This window comes from Pelmatolapia mariae, linkage group LG7 (genome assembly GCF_036321145.2).
Source record: "Pelmatolapia mariae isolate MD_Pm_ZW linkage group LG7, Pm_UMD_F_2, whole genome shotgun sequence".
NCBI classification, from domain to species: Eukaryota; Metazoa; Chordata; class Actinopteri; order Cichliformes; family Cichlidae; genus Pelmatolapia; species Pelmatolapia mariae.
The window spans coordinates 51,975,017-51,995,895 of record NC_086233.1 but is presented as its reverse complement, the minus strand read 5'-3'; the positions used below and the strand labels follow the sequence as shown (position 1 = coordinate 51,995,895).

The 20,879-nt window shown below is 41.4% G+C and overlaps 2 protein-coding genes across 2 annotated transcripts; one reads left to right on the top strand and one right to left on the bottom strand.

Moving 5' to 3' along the window:
• Nucleotides 1–2,532: 2,532 nt before the first annotated feature.
• On the bottom strand, nt 2,533–4,962 carry LOC134631830 (SH2 domain-containing protein 7-like). The gene is made up of 6 exons (XM_063480386.2): nt 4,802–4,962; nt 4,178–4,267; nt 3,711–3,876; nt 3,471–3,626; nt 2,672–3,361; nt 2,533–2,580 (listed from the first exon to the last, which is right to left on the bottom strand). Exons 1-6 carry the CDS (start codon nt 4,960–4,962, stop codon nt 2,533–2,535), a joined length of 1,311 nt encoding a protein of 436 aa, XP_063336456.2.
• A 3,597-nt stretch (nt 4,963–8,559) lies between these two features.
• On the top strand, nt 8,560–20,687 carry tbc1d2b (TBC1 domain family, member 2B). Its single transcript, XM_063479618.1, has 13 exons — nt 8,560–8,965; nt 9,713–9,863; nt 12,308–12,473; nt 13,547–13,680; nt 13,789–14,021; nt 14,565–14,990; nt 15,130–15,240; nt 15,410–15,606; nt 16,279–16,773; nt 16,858–16,975; nt 17,209–17,394; nt 18,081–18,202; nt 18,751–20,687. The coding sequence occupies exons 1-13, from the start codon at nt 8,624–8,626 to the stop codon at nt 18,944–18,946; spliced, it is 2,877 nt and encodes a 958-aa protein (XP_063335688.1). The 5' UTR covers nt 8,560–8,623; the 3' UTR covers nt 18,947–20,687.
• Nucleotides 20,688–20,879: the final 192 nt, after the last annotated feature.

The window sequence follows — 20,879 nt, the reverse complement described above, 5'->3', positions numbered from 1 at the left end:
GTTTTGTGGAAAGCATTTTGGTATTGGTAACACAAACTGTAAAGTGTTATGAGCTCCTATGCCACCACAGGCCCAGACAACAGGCAGAAAAGGTATACATGGTGCATCTGAGCAAACTCCATGTTTATGTGCAATACCTCATCTGGATAAAACTCAAGTGCAGCAGTAAATGCAATGAATTCTCCTCAACTGTACTCTGCAAAATGAAGAGAGGGGATACTGAGGGCCTTATTTTAACTGACAGTTAAAATCTGTTCAGCTGTTGTGTTCAGTTTAATAAGCAATCACTAGAGCAGCTAGTTAATTCTTCAGTGCCTTATCTGAAGATTCATTTATGAGGACAGCATCAAATATTCAGGGCAGTAGAGTGCTGATTGCAGAGCTTCATTAATGACGGGTGTCACAGGGAACATCTGTTAGTTATGATCTCGGCAGAGCCACTTTCTGCTGCAGTGTGATTATGATGCTGTAAAACAGCCATTACTTTAAGCAACTGTTTCTGAGGGTGAGAGCGGCCCAACAGAGTGTGAAACCCACGCTGGTTTCACTGTTTGAGAGCTCAATTTGATCTGATTTAAGCGCTCTCGTTTTGCTTTGACAGCATAGCAGTGTAGATTTCTCGCTTTTCTTTAAAAATGAAATAATTTGTGAACAATTTCAAACACTTCACTTAAGCCAAATATACATTCAAAAGTGTACATAAACCATAACAAATAATCAGTGACAGTGTTAAGTGAGTAAGCTGTGTGTTTGTTTGTGATTGTTTCGAATATTCTTTGTGGCAACTGAGAAAACTTTATCGAGATAAAGACACTAATGACATGTGGGTGAAAGCTCTCACACTAATAGGTAGACCTTAAATGTAATTAACATTTATTATACGATCAACAATAAAGCTTCAAGCTTCAACAATTTCATGAGCTTTAAACACAATAACAATTTGTTTACACTGTGCTGTTAGTAACAGTGTAATATGCAATGCCTGTCAAACACATTAGTTACCCTTAAGTGTTTCTAAATGCTACATAGGGTAGTTATTTATGTTGTATTGTAAGAATGTACTGTTTAATTGCTATCAACCTTACAAATTTTGTTATGTCAGTGTGCTTTCAGATGTGCAGAAATACAGTCAGGCAGTTATGAGTCTTGTCTTTGATAAGTTTTTACCCCATGTTTTCCAGTGACGCTTTATCATGTAGATCTCAATTGTGAAACAGAAGGCGACAGAAATGCCACAAAGTTAATGATCTGCCAAGCTGAATGTTTGATTATCAAGAGCTTTAGCATATCCTAGTCTGCCCTGCCCGACTTAAACCAGGAACTGCTTATTTCCTAACATCTGTCACTGTGTCCTACATGAAACGGCACAGTAGCTCTACTTTTCTCCCCTTTTTTTTTCTTTTTACTGCTTCAGAGGATAACCATGAAAGATATACACTAAGTATTCCCTTTATTGTAGTTTTACTGGCCCCAGTAAAAGTATAATTAACAAAGTAAAAGCAAATGATAAAAGATAATAAACCTTTAACCCACTTCCCCATTGGTGTCACAAACAGACGTTTGAAAACTGTATGCAAATAAAGTTTCCTGTGAATGTGCAAAACTGGCGGAAGCAGCATGTAACATTTTTAAAGATCAGCTGTAAACACGGTGCCATGAGATGAATTTCCACATACGGTAATTTTCTGTGACAACATGATTTAGTGTTTTAAGGGAATGTTCTTTGAGTGAGCGATGGAAAACCATAATCAGAGTGCATTACATGGCCAGGGCACGCTAAAGGTGGTAGCATTTTCATAGCAGTGATAATAGTTGTACGTTGTTGTATCCTGATTTATTTTTATTTATTATTTGCATCTCGAGCTCCACATGTGGACATGCTGTCATCACTCCACAGCAGCTCTAAACCGCACATCCCCATTTCTTCACAGTGTTATCCTCTTCTCCGTTACCTACAGCCCGTAGACATATCTGCATACATATATGTATCTACAGGATACATGTTGACAGGAAAGTGTAGCATATACGCCCAGGTTTGTGTGCACTGATGAGAAGTAGATGAAAACAGTTCTCCTCAACATAAGCTGCAGTTCAAGGTGAATCACATGCTGTGGACTGAACAGCAGGTTTTTCCCCCTTTACAGTCATACTTTCATTGGGGCCCCCCGAAACCTGCATAGGGCACTGCTGTACATTTTCCCCACCCTAATGATCACCCCGAAACTAATTTTTTAGTAATATTCTAATAACAGTAATGGCATGATAATGATCTTAGAGCCTCTTATACAGTAGATTGCTTTTAATATGACATACACGTAACACAGTTTTTACCACATGTAAAAACCTGTTCGTGGAAAGGAAACTACACACATATCGTTATATTTTTAAATAAATACGTTAAAAAAACCATACATAAGTTCTCATTAAATCGTTAATACATAACAGTGGTTTTCCAGAGTGTATTATCTAGTAGTAGTGTGAAATAATCAAAACAAGTAAACGTTTTCCTCAGTACGCTGTAAAGTAGCCTCTTTACCATTTCTTCTTGTTCTCAGGGAAGAGCCACTTCCATTTGTCGTTCTGTAAGAGGTAAATAAATGCATTTTAATACAGGTATGACACACAAAAAGAATATTTCTTTTAATTAAAGTGCTTTGAAAACATTACAAACCTTAAATCCCCAGGATGAGTTGGTCTGTTTGCGTCTCATGTCCTCCAGAGGCTCGTAAGTGTTGCTGCTGGCTTTAGGGTTGATTGGTTCCTTGTGGCCGCGAATCGGCTCATATGTGAAGTCAGCGGGGGCTTCGCCAGGGACCTCGGCATACACAGAATCTGTGCGCTCCTCTGGTATTGACAATCTAGTGTCAAAGGACGTAGTGTGTGGGCTCCCGGGCCTGCCAGCCAGGTGATAAACTGCATTATCACTCAAGTAGTCCAGGCTGTGGCTGCTGCTTGGTCTGCTGCCCAAGTCTGTCCTCTCTGACTGGGAGCTGCTGCCGTTACCTTGTCTGACTGGCCTGGGGGAAAGTCTCGGAGGGGTGTCGGGAGGTGCGTTCAGTCTGTAAGACTGCTCCCCGTCAGAACTGCTGTCCAGGAGTGGCAGAGACCTGCTTTTGCTGTCTAGGATGCTGAGCTCCGAGTAAACGGATTCTGGATGTGACGGAGGACTACATCTGCCATTGATTTGATCCTTGGAAGTCGAACTCGAATTAGGTCTGGGTAAACTGTCCTGATGCATGTGTTGGTCTCTGGGTGTAACCCTTGGTGACTGCTTCCTGAGCTGGGCGTACAAAACCCCGTCATGCTCGTTGATGGTGGCACTATCTAGGTGCCTGCTCCTTCGAGGCAAGGGCGGACCTTCCTGTTTTACAAAACAAGTTTCTAAAAGTCAGTGAGGTGAAATAAATAATGTAACTATTTTCAGCAGCATAGTTTGGATAGCAGCTCTATAATTTATTGACTGTATTCACCTCGTGCGTCCTGTTGCCCTTTGGTGGCCGTTTAGGCTGCTCATCTAAACTCAAGTTAGTCTGTTTTCGTTGCCTGTTCTTCACAGCGCTGACAGCGGCAACAGGTTTTTCTTTGGGGCTAATCTGGATAACATCATATAGGTTTTCATCCAGGGCCTGAAAGAACAAAACATCACTTAGACCTCTATCTTTCACCTTTGGCATTTAAAGAAAGAACTCAAAAGAAGAGTTTTGTCTCACCTCAAAACACGAATTTGTCAGGTACTCTCCATATGGTTCAATGGGGCTTGTTTTGTAGTAATCTACCAGACTGGGCACTGTGTCGTGTACCTCGGTGTCTCCATAGACTACAAACTGCCCCATTTCATTTTGGTTTATCACAAAGTGTCGACAACGATCCCTGCCTCTGGAACAACAACAACAACAAAAAAGTTTGTTAAGCATTGACGCATTTTATAGTTGGAGCAAACTAAAATAACATATGTTCGCACGACTTTCTGACTTTTGAAACATGAATATACTCCAATAAAATAAGCCACCAAACAAAAGCTTAGAAGTAGCGTTAGAAAATAGATAGATTTGATAAATTTGACACACATTATCTTTAAGACACTTCATATATACATAAGTAACAATTTCTGGAAGCAAAGCACAACAACACTACACAACTCCTACTTTAGTGTACTTTAGACTAAACCACCACTCACCTATAGGACAGGATGTACCCGATGGCCTTTTCACTAAGACGGATCAGGAAACAGCCAAGCTCCCTTTCTTTAAGAATTTCTTCAGCATCCCTGTAGACAGACCAACAACAGCTTTAAATCCTCCAAATCCTAACTTTAAAAAGTGTTTCAAAGACATTTGGAGAACATTTACAGGAACAGCCTGGTAGATTACGGGCATAGCGAGGTGGATTGTGTGCTGCACTGTGGAAATTCTACTTCGTTACAGTCCCTTTCCATAAACTTGCCACTGCCAATCACGTAAGTGTGCACTGAATGTGGGTGTGTGCTGGAGGAAAGGCCAGTAGGTGCCAGTGGGTGTGTTACAAAGTGGACAGTTTCCATCAGAGGAAAGGTTTATTTTTATTTTTATTTTTTTGGATACATTTTCACAATATGACCAAAAAATAAATAAATGAACAAAAAGCCTCATGTCTTTTACATTATTACATTATATGTTTTAAATTATATGTAAAGAAATTTTTTTTTAAATGTGGCTTTAGCAGCTTAGAGGATATGATTTGATTTTAGAAAAAAAAACTGGGTGTAAAAAATGATTATTTCTCAGTTTGCTATTTCCATTTTTTTCCTTTTATGAATCCTTACCGTCTTGTGATGAAGCCCAGGAACCAAGCTGGAAGGAGTCCGTTGCTGACCATGAGTGGCACTTGAGTCTCTATGAACCACTTTGATGTCAGCTCTCTGAGTCTGACTTCAGTCCCGTCTGCATTAGGATCCCCTGTTGTGTCCCTTTGCTCCATCCTCATCCGATCCTGATTAAAAACACACCGTCATCCGCTGAAGACAACCAGCATTTATTCCCCGATGTTTGCTGTGTGGCAGCATTTTAACAGTCTAATTTGCTTATTTTCCAGGAGGCGTCAACCACAGCCTGAAAGCAGCTCAATGTTCTCATAGCTTTAGATGAAAGTCATTGGCTGCTGGAAAAGTCCGGTTACACCTGTCTGTGTAAAGCGATCTTCTAGTTTAATACACAGCATTTATTTGCTGTTACATGATATCTGATGTTTTAGAGAAAAAATATTCAAAATCCACAATGTTCTTGTTTTACTCAAATAATACTTTGAGGTTTTATAATCTATCTCTAAGTCAAACATCACATAAAAGCAAGTTAGTCACTAAAACAGTCAGCAACTAGTTCGAATAAGATTTGTAAGCAGTTCTTACCTTGAAGCAAAATTTTAAATAGGTCCTAATGCAGGGGGATTTTGTCTGTTTTTGATCCTTTGGTCTTGACTGTGAAACGCGGCACACCTTTTCAATTCTGGGATACTGTTGTCTGTAAAGTAAACAGCAATTCCTTTCAATCCCTGGAAAGAAAAGATCAGAAAAATTAATTTAATTATGAATAATTTAATTATACAGTTCATACAATATTCCTATAAAGTATTTAACAGTGGCGAGAGTACATACCTTTCCTTGAGATTGTCACTGTGTGGTTTGAACCTGGTGTCATTTCAGCAAACATTAAAATACTTCTCTTAACTTCTGAACCGTCTCTAATCTCCAACTGAAAGTGTCTTGAGGGAGTATGACACTACATGGGAGATATAGACAGATGACATTTACAATTACACATATTTTTCCACTGGTCTGGAAAGTAGAGGTACATGGCAACGGGCACGGCGCAGTTCAAACAGTTCATTTGCATCAAAAAGACAGCTGAAGGCTGCTGAACAATGTGAGAGCTTCCTGAAGAGAAACGGAAAGTAAGCTTTACAGAAACTGTGGTTTGTGTGCACACGAGTGCATTGGTTTGCAAGAGGAGATGTTTAACCCACGGAGTGTCTGATTACCAGAGTAATGGGAGATAAGTTGCGTCAGCAGTTGATCTTTTGTGTTTTCTGATCTGGGTTTGAAGTAAGTTCAGATCATTGTTGCTAAAGCTGGACCAAATATGTGTAGGAATGGAAATGTTTGGAAAGACTGTGTATGCTTGAATAGATTTGGAGGGTAGAGGGCGGGGCAATAAACAAAGCCCCAGTAAGATGAGATATTTCCAAGCTTGTTTTTCAGGTTCACATACAGTAAATACCTGCTAACTCATTCCCCCCATTGGTTGGGACAGGCGTCATGAATCACTTCCAGCAGTTTTTGCTCTGTGGGGAGCAGTAGGAACTCCCACTGGGGGAGATGCAGTAACGAGAAAAAGTCTGTGTCATAGCGAGCGGGATGAGATGGATTTCACAACTGGATTTTAACATCACTTACAATTTGGAAACATGTTTCCTGTTTATACACAACTGATCAAACACTTGGGTATTGTGTACAGCAATGTCATTTAGTGTAATTTAATTTAATTTAATTTAGATGGAGCCAATAACTGAACTGTTATGTTCCACAAATGAGTAAGAGCTGCTGTACAGTACCATGGCCTAGAATTTCAACACTCTCTTAAGGCGGCTCTTATTGTTCTTTATGAGTCATTATGTGCTCCTCTGTGGGAGTAGTAAGGTTTGGGGTTAAATGTTATCACCAGTCCGTGTTTGTAAAGAATCCAATGAACATTATATTCGACCAATCGTGCCGTGTGCTGTATGTAAGCGGATCGGCAGAAATTTATTTTATCTACAGCACATATAAAAAAGGTGCCAGACAGGAGGCTGTTTAGGCTGATATTTTTTTAGCGTAACACACCTATGAGGGGGATGTGGGTCTTATAAAAGGTCACAAGTCAGTTTAGCAAATGCAAAATGTCATTGCAACGGAAGCACATCACCTTTGTTTACAGTGTCCTTTGAAACCTCGGGGTAAAACAAGGATCCTAACCTCACAAAGAGACTAATACTTCTAATTGTAAGAAAACTAGCAGGTTACTGTTATTACAGTATTACAGTATTGCATTTTGTTTTTTTAAGCTGCAGTTTTATCTTTGACATCTCAAGTGGGGAAACATCAGGTGTATTTCCCAGCATAAGACAAATCATCCACTGTTTACCCATAGCACTGGGGCAAAACTAAATCATATTCACATCTGCAACCATTAGTCACCAAAACATCCTGAACATGTGAAACTTCTGTCAGCTCTGAATCCAGGAGACAAATTTCCTGTAATCACTTCAATATCTCCTTTTTCGCACTCTAGTTAAACAAACTATGGATTCGACTTAGCCACATATATGCTGTAGGTTTTATGAAAAGTGGAAAGGTAAGTCATTTCAGGTGGTGATATTTTATTGGAACATTTCTTTAATTCTTTTTGACTTATCACTTAAAATGTAAATAATGCCACTATTTATGTATTTATTTTTATCCATTATTAGATTGAGAAAAGTGACAGTGAGATAGAAGAAACTTAAAGTAGGCTCACTGTGGTTACATGCACTTTAGCACTAACCCAACACCCTGACACACTTTATGACATCTGTGGCTTTATACTTACTGCTTATTTTGGAGGTGAAAACAAAAATCAACAAAGTATGGCGAGGGTTGTTTGTTGGAGCTTGTATCTCCAAAAATGTTAATTTGTAATGCTCTTCAGCTCAAAATCTCTGTGCATTTTTAACATTAGATAACTCTAAGCACCTCTCTTAGCCTTAATAGGTCTTTGACTGTCCTGTAAGCATGGTAATGCTAAAAACTGGAGGAAGATATACTGATCTTATTTGTCATCTTTTTAACTGTCAGCTAGGCAATACAGGCAGCTACTCTGAGGTGACAAAAAAGCGCCCAGTGGTTTGGATCTCCAGTACATCTCTGACCTGCTCACTGTTATTAACCCAGTCAGACCTGTCAGTCCTTCAGGCGGAGATCTGGTAAATGTTTGTCATTGTCCTAATGCATTGTAAAACCTACTTAGATTTGTTTTTATCTTACGTTTTAGCACACTGAATTTATGTATAATGAAATGTGCTATCTTAATAAAATTACCTGAGCTATTTATTAAGTTTTTTAAAATTTACAGCTGTATCCTGACATATTCAGTGTCTGTTCGAGTATATAGATACAAATTGTGAAACACACACCGCCATAAACAGTACAAAGCAGTTGAAATTAGCATAACAAGAACAAGAATTACAAGATTGGCTGCGTGTGACACGGGCGTGGGTGTGGGCACCGCAGATCATTTTGTGCCGAGGGCAGATAACAGAATGCATTTTTATTTTTCTTTCCTATGTAGGCCTCATATCTTTTCTTCTATCTTTTGATTACAGTTTTTTTTTCTTTACAATTCGTTGGAGGATTGCTGCTCATTAGCCCTCAAAGCTGGCTGCTCATCTGATCACACACCGCCACCTAGCGGCCCACAGAGCCACTACACTCCAACCCAACCAGTAAACCAACCACGTCATCCTCGGAGCTGAACTACATGTCCCATGCTCCTCTGTCAAAGAAACGGACAGTCATGTGGATGGAAACAGGAGTGGGCATCCGCTGTGCTGCAAGAAGAAGAAACTTCGAGGAAAGATGCACGAAGAGGAGGATGGCAGCGAGGCGCACTCCTGCACGGCTTCGCGATTCGTGAACTCCAGGTCCGTGGATGTGGCCGACATCGAGGGAGCGAAGGAGCAGGCCTCCAAACTGTGCGGCTACTTGAACAAACTGTCCGGCAAGGGGCCCTTGAGGGGGTACAAGCCGAAGTGGTTTGTGTATGATCCGAGGAAATGCTATTTGTATTACTTCAAGTCTCCCCAGGATGCCCTGCCGCTCGGACACATCGAAATATGCGATGCGTGTTTCAGCTACGATTTGGACGGGGAAGAGGGTCAGTTTGAGATCCGCACGGCCGACAAAGAGTTTCTACTTAAGGTAGGAACTTTTCTTTCTTTCATTAAACGTGTGTTGACAGCATTGCAACGAGGTCTGCTTTTCATGTCATTTGTCACTTCCTTTCTCGTTTGGAAAAGGCAGACACGCCCTTCTTTTCTTTCCTTTAAAGAAAACAGATTTAGACTCAGCTGTTTTTAGGCAATAAAGTACATATTTCTGCTCGGCAACAACGTGATCTGACGGCGATCAGAAGAAGAAAATCTGTTTGTTTGTTTTTTAAAAGCAATATCAATTTCTCGCACAAACCAAGCGCTTAATCAGCGCATTCTTCCAGCCGATTGCCTGAAAACACCGTCAGTCCTCTGTTTTGTGTTTAGACATTTTTACACAGGAGCTCATCTGCCTTCACAGGTCACAGCATCTCATGTGACGGTGTCCTGGTGCTGTCATATGACTGTGACGGGTTCAGCACCAAGACAGGTGCCTCTGGTTTCACTCAGTCAGTTCTAGTCTGTCTCATTTTTTTTAAGTGTGTATGCTTAATACCAAAAGGGAGAGAGAGAGAGCTGGAACTGAGACTGAAACCAGTGTCTGTGCTCATTCACATGACAGATCCTAATAGTGTCAAGTTTTCCTCATTTTCCCTTTCCATTTGTCACTGCCTTGATTTCCTCATGGAGATGCCTTTTAAAACGTCATCTCTCTCACTTTGCTGTGTTTAAAATGGCGTGCTTAAAGATTTCAAAGATCTAAAGTCTAATTGAGTGTGCGTTTGTGTCCTTCTAGGCTCCCAGTAAGCAGGTGATGCACTACTGGCTGCAGCAGTTGCAGCAGAAACGTTGGGAGTACAGTAACATGCGAGGCACTGGTCAGAGAGACAGCTGGAGCTCCCCCACGCTGGCCTATCCTCACACCGGCCTTGTAGGCAAAGATAACGGTAGGCAGGTTCGCATGCACTCACACATACAGTGGATATGTTATCAGTCGGTCATTTCATCATATCCGGGCAACAACTGAAAGTTTACACAGGCGCTACAAATCACAAGTCTCGCGTATTTTGTTACCAAGTTTCTGCAGGAAAGTGTTTGAGTGTTTTGAAAGGGTAAAAGTTCAGATTGACATCATTCGGCTTGTGTTTTGTTTGAGCAGAAAGCCCTTTGAGCTGTGGCTGTGAAGGCGCTGGTATCGTAACCTCATGTCTATGATGAAGACAGAAATAAACGAATATAACGTAGGCAGTCAAGTAATGGTCTGTGACAAAAATGATATGTTTATTTGTTTTCCAATTTTTTTAAATATAAATTGTTGAAAGGAGAACAACCAGACTCATTTGAACTTATGGGAAGGGAACAGTAACAGAAGAAAATCCAAAGTATGCAGACGAGGGTCTTTCACTTCACAGGGTCAGGGTCAGAATTTGTCATAAACACCATGAAAGCATGGTGTCATCTTGCCTTATATCAGTACAGCCTGCTGCGGGTGGCGTTAATAAAAACTGAGCATTGTTTATACTCAGGAAGGCCTTCCTGAGCATTGTTCCTGAGCATTTCCATCCCTTTATTACCACAGCAGCCATCAGACCACAGTCACTGATGGTGGCTTCCAGTTTGATAGTGTGACATGTCTCAAAGCTCGCATCATGCCAAGCTGATGATTTAAGCGTTTGAATGGTCCTGAAGATCTCAGTGAGTACTCAAACGGCCACAGTCACCAGATCTCAATCCAATAGAGCACCTTTAGGATGCGCTGTAACGGGAGATTTGCATCATGTGTGCGCTGTAATTGTGTGATGCTGTCATGTCAGCATGGACCAAAATCTCTGAGAAATGTTTCTTGTTGTTATGTAGCTCCAGAAGCAACATTGTGGCCAGCGTGGTCCTAGCAAGGTGTACCTAATAAAGTAGCCACTGACTGTATACGCCAGTGCTGATATGTCTGAATGAGTATCTGTTGGACTCTACATAAAATATGAATCTCATTTATTATCCAATAGAAGTGGAAAAGAAAATATGTACATTGTTGTTGGGCAAAGGACACAAGCATTTTTAAGCCTGTTTACATTTGAAAACAGTGATTCTTCTACATGTTTTGTGATTAGCTGAGTGAATCGACCTGTGAATCCTGCTTCCTTTTCCTGTCCATGTCTTTCTTTCCCAGAATGTTCTCGGTGCACATCTGTCTTCAAAAGCCACAAATGCCTTGGTTATCACCGCTTATCAGTGCTGTTGTCGCCGTGCTTCGTCTAACACTCCGCGACTTCTTGATTTCTCTGTTGATTCCGAATGAACACTCTTTTGTTTCTTGTTCTCGTATTCATTTGCGTTTTGCTTTTTCTTTCTCGCCTTGAACCTGCTCGGTGCAGTGAAGTGCACGAGCAGGTTCAAGGCGAGACCGAAAAGCTGTGAGATCAGCAATGTCTCGCGTCAGCTCAAACGATCCTTCGAGCTGTGTTTTTATGTCGCCGTTTTTGGGTGAAAGACCAACATGCTAAGTAAGTCTTAGCAAGTCTAAGTAAGTGCCGACTTTTGAAGCTCTAAAAGGAAACCGTGCTGCAACGTTCAGAAGTTAAAACTGGTTCAGAAGTAGACATAGTAACACATAATAAAGACATAATAAATTAGACATATAAAGGGGGTTGGTTTTTATTTTCATTCTTGGAGATGCCACTTCAAAGACTTCAAAGATTTTATCAGAGCCACACGAGTCTGATCATAGGTGCGTGGCGCTGGCTGCACTACATGGTGGCCATAGTCTGTGTGTGAAGTCTCACAGCATTATTAATGTCACTACCTCGATGATTTAAAGCCAGATGTGGCATGGGTCGATGAGAAATGGAGGCCTGCCGCACGCACATATGGAAGTGATTTGTCACTCACGAGGTAGGCCAGTGCATCTGCTGCTTAATAAACCCTTTTATTTTTTAGTCTAACTGGAAGCATAATATATGAAAAAGAAGCAGTATTTATTGAAGCTTAACAACTAGAGCCTGACATCATGAACTCATCAGGAAAGTGTTTACTGAAGTCACAGACAAAGGAAGCAGAAAGAGGTGTTTTCCCACAGACAGCCAGACTTTATTTTTCCAAGTATGACTCAGACACCCCCTGCTGGCAGTTTAAACCACTTCTGCAGTAGCATCACTTTTTTGACACATCTAACACATAAAAAAAGCTTCTTTTTACTAATTAATTTCATGTTAAGAAGGGGGTTGATGGTCTCAGAAAGAAGTAATCATTAGAAAGCAGGTATTAACTTGCAGAGGTTCACCCTGCTGTGCATCTTATTCTTGGGAAGTCAGTCTTTGGTGTCATTTTGATTAGATTTTTGTTTAGTTAGAACAGATAATTAAGTTCTATTGGTCTTTGGGTTTTTTTTTTTCAGATGCTTTCAGCTTTGAGAAGCCATGTGAAACCATGGAGAAGGTCCGCAGTGATTTTTCCATGGACGACGAAACAGAGGGCGCTGGAATGGTGGGAGCCCAGACAGCCAGAGGGCCCTCCACGAACCCCCTCAATTTCTCCCTGAAAAACTTTGGCACGGAGCTCAGGTAAGTGTAACGAAAGCTTTCCAGGAAATAATCTGTACCCAGACGGGGTTTAAAACGCAAGTATACAGCTCTATAAAACCTTGTTCTTTTTTTTTTTTTTAAGGTCGCCGCCAAACAGGCACGACTAGTTTGTCTGCTGTGTTGAGCAAAGAAAGCACTTCTTAGTTCATCCAGACACTGGTTGCAGTAGAGGAAATGGTTACATCCATGGTTCACTTGTTTTTCTAGTATGCAACCATCAGCAGTTCCCCTTTTTGAGATGTACAACACATCTATTGAAAAGAGGCAACATGCTGCAATCCTAAAAATGTGACATGTAGACTGGAGTTTGCTTTGTATGTGTCCCTTATTAAGGGAGTCTTGGAGTCCCAGAGTTTCACTGCTCTTAACCCCACACCACGGTGTCTTTTATACACAGTAACAAAGGTATCAGTATAGTAGCTGCCTGATATGTGACTGAATCTGCGAGAATTGCAGCTCTCGGAGCTAAAGACCCCTCCCCCCGATTAAAAAAGAAGTGGCTTTAGAATACTCCAGTACTGTGACGTTAACTGCTTTTGTCACGTTTATACCCATAAAGTTTGAGAAAAGCTTTAGTCACTTTGGTTTTGCCAGGTGGAAGTCAGAAATGTGTGGTTTAAACACATCTCATATCTATAAAAATATATATAGAGAGCTGATGTGTGAGGCAGACTTGCGCTTCATTGTGTTGCATACAGCAGAAACAGTTGTTGACATGTTGCAAACACCCCACAGTGTGAGGTGTGAAAAACAAGTTTCACACCATTAGCGTTACTTTTCCCTCTAAATGTTAGTTTCTTTCAAAAATGCCTTTGTGTTCATTATCTTTGTTTTTCTCTGTTTGTCTGATGCTGTAATCCTGTCGGCCTTTTGCAGCAGCACCAGTTTTCCTCTGTGGTTCATCGTAGATCTCTGTGGATTTGTCTCTTTTCATACTGTGTTTTCTTTAATCTCTAAAGACCCCTTTTTTTTGTTGCAATGAAATGTGTGAGAAACCTGTGAAATAAAAAAAAAAAAAAAGAAAAAATAAATGATCTCCTGATTTCTGTCAGGAACTCCATGTCTCACCTGCGTGGGGGACGACGCAGCGTGTTTTACACCAGCAACAGTCCCTCGGAGGAATGGGAGCTCGTGGATCCGCCAAAGGACTTTACTGAACAGAAACATCATCCAGACACGCACAGACGTACGTCCACTCCCACCCACCCTTCTGCCAGAGTTTAACACTCATCCTCAGCTTACATTTCTTCCGAGGGTCACAGATAACAGCTGATGAACTTGTGTTTTCCCTCAGATTCCTTTGGGTCGGCGTTTACCTTTGATTTTGTGCGCAACCCCTCGCGGCCTAAGAAGCTTTTGCTGGGATCTGGAAAGTTAGGCCGCAGTGCCGAAAGCTCGCCGGTGGAATGTAACGGCAGCAAGTCTTTGGAAATGCAGCTTCGCCTCCAGAGCCAGCAGCAGCAGGAAGAACTGAGTCGCTTGCAGCAGGAAGAGGCTAAACTCAAGGAAGAGCTGGCCACCCAGAAGGTATAGTTGGATCTCTTCTACTATTGTTATTTATAACAGTATAACGCATGTCTATGGATTGGATCGGATGAAAATGTAATATTCTGTTTCTACTGAAAGTGAATGATCCCTGTTTGTAGTGTCTGTTATACACCACAAGCCTAGGTTTGTGGTGTCTGACCAAGTGCCTTGGTATAATACTGATACTCTCACTATTACGAGAAGTCAGCAAATGATTAGTCATGTTTTAGCAAGAAGCAAAGAAACAGCAGACAGCATTCACAGCTGTCGCACTCCTCCCCATTATTTTCTGTTCTCTTTTTTTCCCTCTATTTTAAGGTTGGCTGATTGGTCAAAACAGCTCTGACTAGGCAGAAGAGTGAATACTTACTTCGTGAATACCCTCTTTACCTCTGTGCTTTACTTCCTGGTCAAAAGATTGATAGTTGTTTTCGTATGAAATCTGTACCAGGTGCATGATGACGAAAAAAAGTGTAACAAATTGATGTTTTCTGTAAATAATATACAATGCTGAATCTACAGTAATGATGTGTTATCATCCAGGAGCTGGTAAGGCTACTGCAGCAGACTTTAAGGACCTCCCAGAGCGAAAGGCCCGCCGGGTGCCGTCCAGCCCCGTCTCCAGATTCGTCAGCAGCCTCAGACCAGGCCCGAACTTCAGTACCAACTCAGGAAGAAGTTGCACAGCTGGAGGATCTGCTTAAGGAACGAGATGGTCAGATTCAGTCCATGTGCGGTCACATGGAGCGTCTCGCTCTGGAGAAGGAGAGTCTGCAAAAAGAGCTGAAGAGCCTGAAACTTAAGGTGGGGGAGATAAACGACCAGCTTGGAATGATGATGGAGACCATCCAGGCGAAGGACGAGATCATCATGAAGCTGTCACAGGAAAACTCTGAGCACAGCGGAAATGCAAACGACGCTGGATCACCAATACCTCACAAAGAGCTGCAGGAGCTGAGCATCCTCAAGGTAGAGATGGCAAAACTTTAAACAAGATTCAAGTGATCTTAATCTTAAACTGCCATCAACATTGATTTTTTTTTTCTGTAGCTTTTGAAATTCTGCCTGAACATCTTGACACCCCGTCTGTCTTATTATCCACCTTCAGGACAGTCTTCAAGGCTACAAATCCCAGAACAAGTTCCTGAACAAAGAGATCCTGGAGCTGACGGTGTTACGCAGAAATGCAGAGAGTCGAGAAAAGGCTTTAGAAGCAAAGGTACTCTCTTGTGTTTTATATTTAATGGTGCATTATCCTGTTAATAGAAACAGGAAGTTTGAGTAGTTTTAGGGGAAGTCCAGTGTGAAGCTCAGCTGGTACTTCTAAAACTTAATTAAAAATTTAAAGCAGGTACAGCTGTGACTTTATTTTGCCCTCTTTTCCACAGTGTACGGCGCTTGAGGCCAAGCTGTGTCAGGTGGAGAGTAAGTACTTGGTTCTGCTTCAAGAGGTGAAGAACCCGGTATGTTCGTCTTCAGAGCAGAGCCCAGCCCGGGAGGTCATCTCCAGATTGTTAGAAGATGCACTGCAGGGCGAGAACACGGACCAGCAGGAGCACACGATCTTCAAACCAAACACTGTCAGGTATGTGCCGAAAGCCTCGTGAGTAGATGCTTTGGAGTTGATTTGAAAAGAAATTACTTAAAAAAACGGCCATTAGATCAGAGTTTTGGGGATGGAAAAAGAGAAATCTTGAGTTTTGATAAGAAGTTGCGAGAGCCCACACGGCTGTTTTCTGACATTTATAGCAGATGTGAAAATAAATGGCCAAATGTAGGTGTTGTTACCACAGCTACGTGTCATACTCAGTGCTGTGGCTTACTAAAAAAATTCCACTGTCAGTCATATGAGGGTCAAAAGCAGCAGATCTTTATTAAATAATGTTGAGCAGTTATAGCATTTCTACCAGAACCAGCACCATACCACTTCATCAGAGGACGCACTGTTTTTTTATTTTGTTGTTGTTTTTTGTTTTACTGAAAGAGCAAAATAAACTGTACTAAGAGTCCCTATGCATGTTTTTTGACTGTGAGAACGAGCTCTGCTAATCTGTATTTCAGTTGCTGAATTCTTTGCAAGCCCAGGCATGCCCTTTTTGGCTCATCAAAAATGTATTCTTACACATTCTGGAAACCCCTCAGTGATGTAAACATGCAGAAGTCAGGAAGTGAACATGTTACTGTTGCAGCTTTGAGCAGCTTTTGGAATTCACCTGCATCACTGATGGATTGTCTCTCTGTCTTGATGCAATCCTAGCGAGTATGACGTGTACGGCTTCAAGACCGTCCCCGAGGAGGAGGAAGAGGAGGAGAAGCTGATCGCAAAGGTGAGGGCCTTGGAGCTGAAGTCCCTGTCCATGACGGATCAGGAGGTTTCCGTCGGGGTCAAGTGGGAGAACTTTCTGGCCAGCACCATGAACAGAGACCTGGTTCACTCCCCTGAGCTAAAGGCCCTGATTCGTTGCGGCGTGCCACATGGGCACCGCTCCAAGGTGTGGCGCTGGTGTGTTTCTTTCCACGTGAAGAAGTTTCGAGACCACTTGCCCCCAGACTATTATGACACCTTATTAAACGTAGCAAGGGAGAAGCCCAACCCGGCCTCGAAGCAGATCGAGTTGGACTTGCTGCGTACTTTGCCCAACAACAAGCACTATGCCTCTCCGAGTGCAGGTGGCATCCAAAAACTCAGGAACGTCCTGCTGGCTTTCTCATGGAGGAATCCAGATATCGGCTACTGTCAAGGACTGAACAGGTACTAGAGCTGATCTACTTTCTTTCTGTCTCTCTTTTTCTGGCTTGTAACCAATAACCTTTTTCTTGCATGTTATTTCTTCAGGCTGGCAGCAATTGCCTTGCTCTATTTAGATCAAGAGGATGCTTTTTGGACCCTTATAGCTATTGTGGAGGTCTTCATGCCAAGAGACTATTACACCAAGACTCTCCTTGGCTCACAGGTAACAAAAAAAAGTTGAATTTTATTGTACCATGAGACAAGAAGGGACAAGGTACTGCTTATTTATTAGATTTGACAAACCTCCCTGGTGTCAGTGATATCATATTCACGTGACTGCTGTTGAGCTGGAATCCAGACATCAGCAGTCTTTGTTTTTCTTTCTGTCTGCTAAATTTGACCACCTTAGAAAATAAAGCCCCCATAAAAACACAAGCCCTGGTTTGATTCGTACAGGTTGACCAGCGTGTATTCAAGGATCTGATGAGCGAGAAGCTACCGCGGCTACACGCCCACTTTGAGCAGCACAAAGTCGATTTTTCCCTCATTACGTTTAACTGGTTCCTGGTGGTGTTTGTGGACAGTGTGGTGAGCGACATCCTCTTCAAGATCTGGGATGCGTTTCTGTTTGAAGGACCAAAGGTAAGAGGCTTGATTCTGCTCTCATAAACCTGAATTCTAGCCTCAGCAGGAAACTGTTTTAAAGTTAATGACTAACCGGTGACGAGAGATCACTTATCAAGCTACGTGCCGGCACACAAACATGCATGTTTGCCAGATGGATCCAATTGCACGCTATTAAACCAATTATTTATTGCCACCAAGGAACCAAAATTCTTTAGTTTAATAAATCGTTATTTTTTGTGTACGTAAGCTAAATTTTAATGGATTGTTAACATGACCCCACTCTACACCCCTACAGAGTTTTGTATTTTTTCGAAACTTTTCAGCTGAATGACATGCAAAAACATTACTTCCTTGGCGAAGGTAAAAAAAGAAAAAGAAAAAAGAAAACGCATGCAATAACCGATTTTGACATAGCATCCCCTTATAGAATTTTTAAGGGAAGCATTTTAGCAAACTTGTTAAAGCAAAAATGTGCCCTATTGTGTGTTGATTAAATGATACAAGTTAAAACACTAAAGCTGTAGAGCCTATCTCTTAACATAAACCTATTATTAACCCAGTCAAACAAAACTGCCTCAGATTAAGGCTGTATTGACTATATTTGGAGGACCTACTTAGGGAACAGAGGAAAGGTCAGATGTTCCTGAGTAAATATTTTCATGCTACAGTCACACAGGACTTTACGCCATTTTTCTCCACAGATCATATTCCGCTTTGCTCTTGCGCTCTTCAAGTACAAAGAAGAGGAGTTTTTGAAGTTGCAGGACTCCACGGCCATCTTCAAATATCTCAGATATTTCACACGCACAATCCTGGATTCAAGGTACAGTAGCTGCACTGTTTTCATATTTCCAGTCCTGTGAAAGAATGAAGTTTCTGTGGACAGAGTATCTGCATCACCTTGAAACAGCTTCCCAGATCTCCCTGAACTGTAGCTAAATTGTACGATCACATCACCCACAGTGTATCGGCTTTGTGCCTGTGCAAACTTCATTTCTCACACTGCAGGTGTTGTAGCAGCTCTGTGAGACGGTGCTTGAGCACAGCCATGATTTGGACTAAATGCAGCATGCTGAGATGCAGTTGTTAAATAGATTGCTATAGGTAGCAGCCCTTACATTTAAAATTGCACTGTGCATGCTTGTTTTATACCATTTTATTGGTCATTGAGACTCTGTTTTGGAGCTAGCCTCAAGTGGCCATTTATGGAGCTGTAATAATATTAATAAAGTTTTATGTATCAGCTCCAGAGGTGTATGCTTGATGCTGAGAGAAGCATGCATGGGTTTACTAAATTTCAAAGACATAAAAAAAAATCCAGGCTCACAGGATTATCCTGTTTTTCTTCCTTTTAAAAAAAATATCTTCCAGGAAGCTGATGAGCATTGCCTTTGTGGACATGAACCCATTCCCCATGAGGCAAATCCACAATCGGCGCGCCTTCCACCTGGAGAAAGTCCGTCTCGAGCTGACGGAGCTGGAAGCGATCCGACAGACCTTCCTCAGGGAGCGAGAGACGAGTCAGGATAGAAGGAGCTTTGTCAGCGATGACGAGGAGGAAAACTGACCTCGGGCTTGTCGCATTTCTAGGCTGAGTGGCTAAAGCACGGAGACAAAGAGATCATCTCCGCAGAGCGCCGCTGTTCTGCAGTGATGAACGGAGCGCTTTCCCCACACCTAATCGTTGGAGTTGGTCTCTGCATCAGAGCTGGATCTATCAACTTTATACGTTTTTAGCAACAACCACATCAAAAGAACAAAATGTCACAAGCCCGAAAGGGCCTATCAGTATTATCAGTATTCCTGCCATTTCTTTTTTTATTAAATCTCGTAAATCCTCTGTTTTCTGTATGCTTACGTGTTCATGCAATGGCCAAAACAACCTGCAGCACAAATCAGTATTTTCAAACAAATGGCTGTGATCTATTTCCTTTTTATAGCTGACTTTTAAATGTGTTTAAGGAATTATTGTGTCATTCATTTGTGCTGTCATCTTCTACACTCTCACAATTTTTTCCTCCACTAAATTGCCATTGAGACGTGCGTGCACACAAATCACTTATGCTGAAATGAAAATGTTGCTGAAGCCTAAGTTTTAAGGCCTTCAAGCATGTATGTAACATTTCCAGTTGTAGTTTCCTTCAAGGGATGCGTCAAAAGCCACATTTCCATGGTATTATCAGTTCTAGAAAGAGCATCTGGAACTTGCTGAGCAGCAATGCACTTATTTCTAAAGGCCATCAAACTAACGTGAGCCAGTATTGTCTGTTTTTTTTTTTTTTTAGCGTTATTAGTTTATTTTTATTTGGGAGGTTTTTATTGGCTATCGATTTTGCTATTCATGTTGTTTAAAGTAGTTTAGGAACAAAGACATATCTAAAAAGCCCAAACTGTATTGCACTGGATTTAATCAGTAGAGTATCTGATATTGGCAGGATCGGTTAATCCATTCACACTGTTGTGGGTTACGCAGTTTTTGCATGCTCTTGGTTTTTCTGTGTTTGTGTTACATGTTTAAATGGTCCAGTTTCCTTGTGCGCAATTTGTTTTTATTTTAGATTTTCCTCAGCCCAAACTGCTGGTTTAATGCTGATTGTAATTGCATTTGTTGTCCTCAGTGTGGCAGTGTGACATTGGTTTACCTCTTATTTACGCTTGGCTCACAGGTACCCTCCTCGCAGTTTGACTGCACTCGAAGTGGCTGTAAAGTCATGATGATTGTTGTATTAAAAGGAAAAAAAAAAATGGAAATATGATGTTAAATATATGAGGGAAGCTTTTCACCATATTGCCAAATATCTCTGCCATTTTCATAGTCAGGTACTTTAAAGTTTTCTCTTCACTGGGATCTCCTGTTTCCACCACAAGCGTGGAGGAAAGCTGATATTCCAAGCTTCAAACGCTGTTTATATTTGATCAGTCAGCTGTTAAGTGAAACTTTTCAGTCTCCTTGAATGGGATTTTGTGCACTGATGTGTTGTTTACACCCTGCTCGAGTTTTAGTTTTAGATTGCCTTGAGGTGTTTACAGAAACGAGAGATCTGCTGTCAGTTGCAGCTTTGTCAGCTGTTCCCATCCCCTCTGATCCAATGAACAAATGGCAACAAAAAAATTATTTTGATGATGGAAACAAATGAAAAAGAGGCATATATTTGTATTTCTTCCTTTGTGAGAGCCGGTCTCTCACAAAGATCTTGATTGGTTTACAGTTAAGCTTGCTTTTTTAATATATAAATGTCCACACATTGTCAGAAGGCTCATACAGTAAGTTTTAATGTTTACTCAGTTTCTCTCTTAAGGCTTGTGCCCCCCCCCCCCCCCCCCCCCCCCCCCTCACAGAATAAGCTACATTTAAAACAGTTTTCTCTGTATTTTCCCTTTACTTTGTTTCTTTTTCTGTGTGTTGCTTTTCCCAGAATTGTATTGCACAATTTTATTGGTAGTATGACTTCCGAATATCATATCAGCACTTCACCTTTTTGTATGCATATCTCTCATCT

What these genes read in the sequence shown, in the direction of transcription:
- tbc1d2b (XM_063479618.1), top strand. Translation starts at nt 8,624, where the DNA reads ATGCACGAAGAGGAGGATGGCAGCGAGGCGCACTCCTGCACGGCTTCG. An exon ending in AAAAGGCTTTAGAAGCAAAG is followed by an intron (nt 15,241 to 15,409) that starts GTACTCTCTTGT and finishes TCTTTTCCACAG; the next exon opens with TGTACGGCGCTTGAGGCCAA. An exon ending in TACTGTCAAGGACTGAACAG is followed by an intron (nt 16,774 to 16,857) that starts GTACTAGAGCTG and finishes TTATTTCTTCAG; the next exon opens with GCTGGCAGCAATTGCCTTGC.
- LOC134631830 (XM_063480386.2), bottom strand. Translation starts at nt 4,962, where the DNA reads ATGAGGATGGAGCAAAGGGACACAACAGGGGATCCTAATGCAGACGGG. An exon ending in CTGGGCTTCATCACAAGACG is followed by an intron (nt 4,268 to 4,801) that starts GTAAGGATTCAT and finishes GTCTGTCTACAG; the next exon opens with GGATGCTGAAGAAATTCTTA. An exon ending in GGGTACATCCTGTCCTATAG is followed by an intron (nt 3,877 to 4,177) that starts GTGAGTGGTGGT and finishes TTGTTGTTCCAG; the next exon opens with AGGCAGGGATCGTTGTCGAC.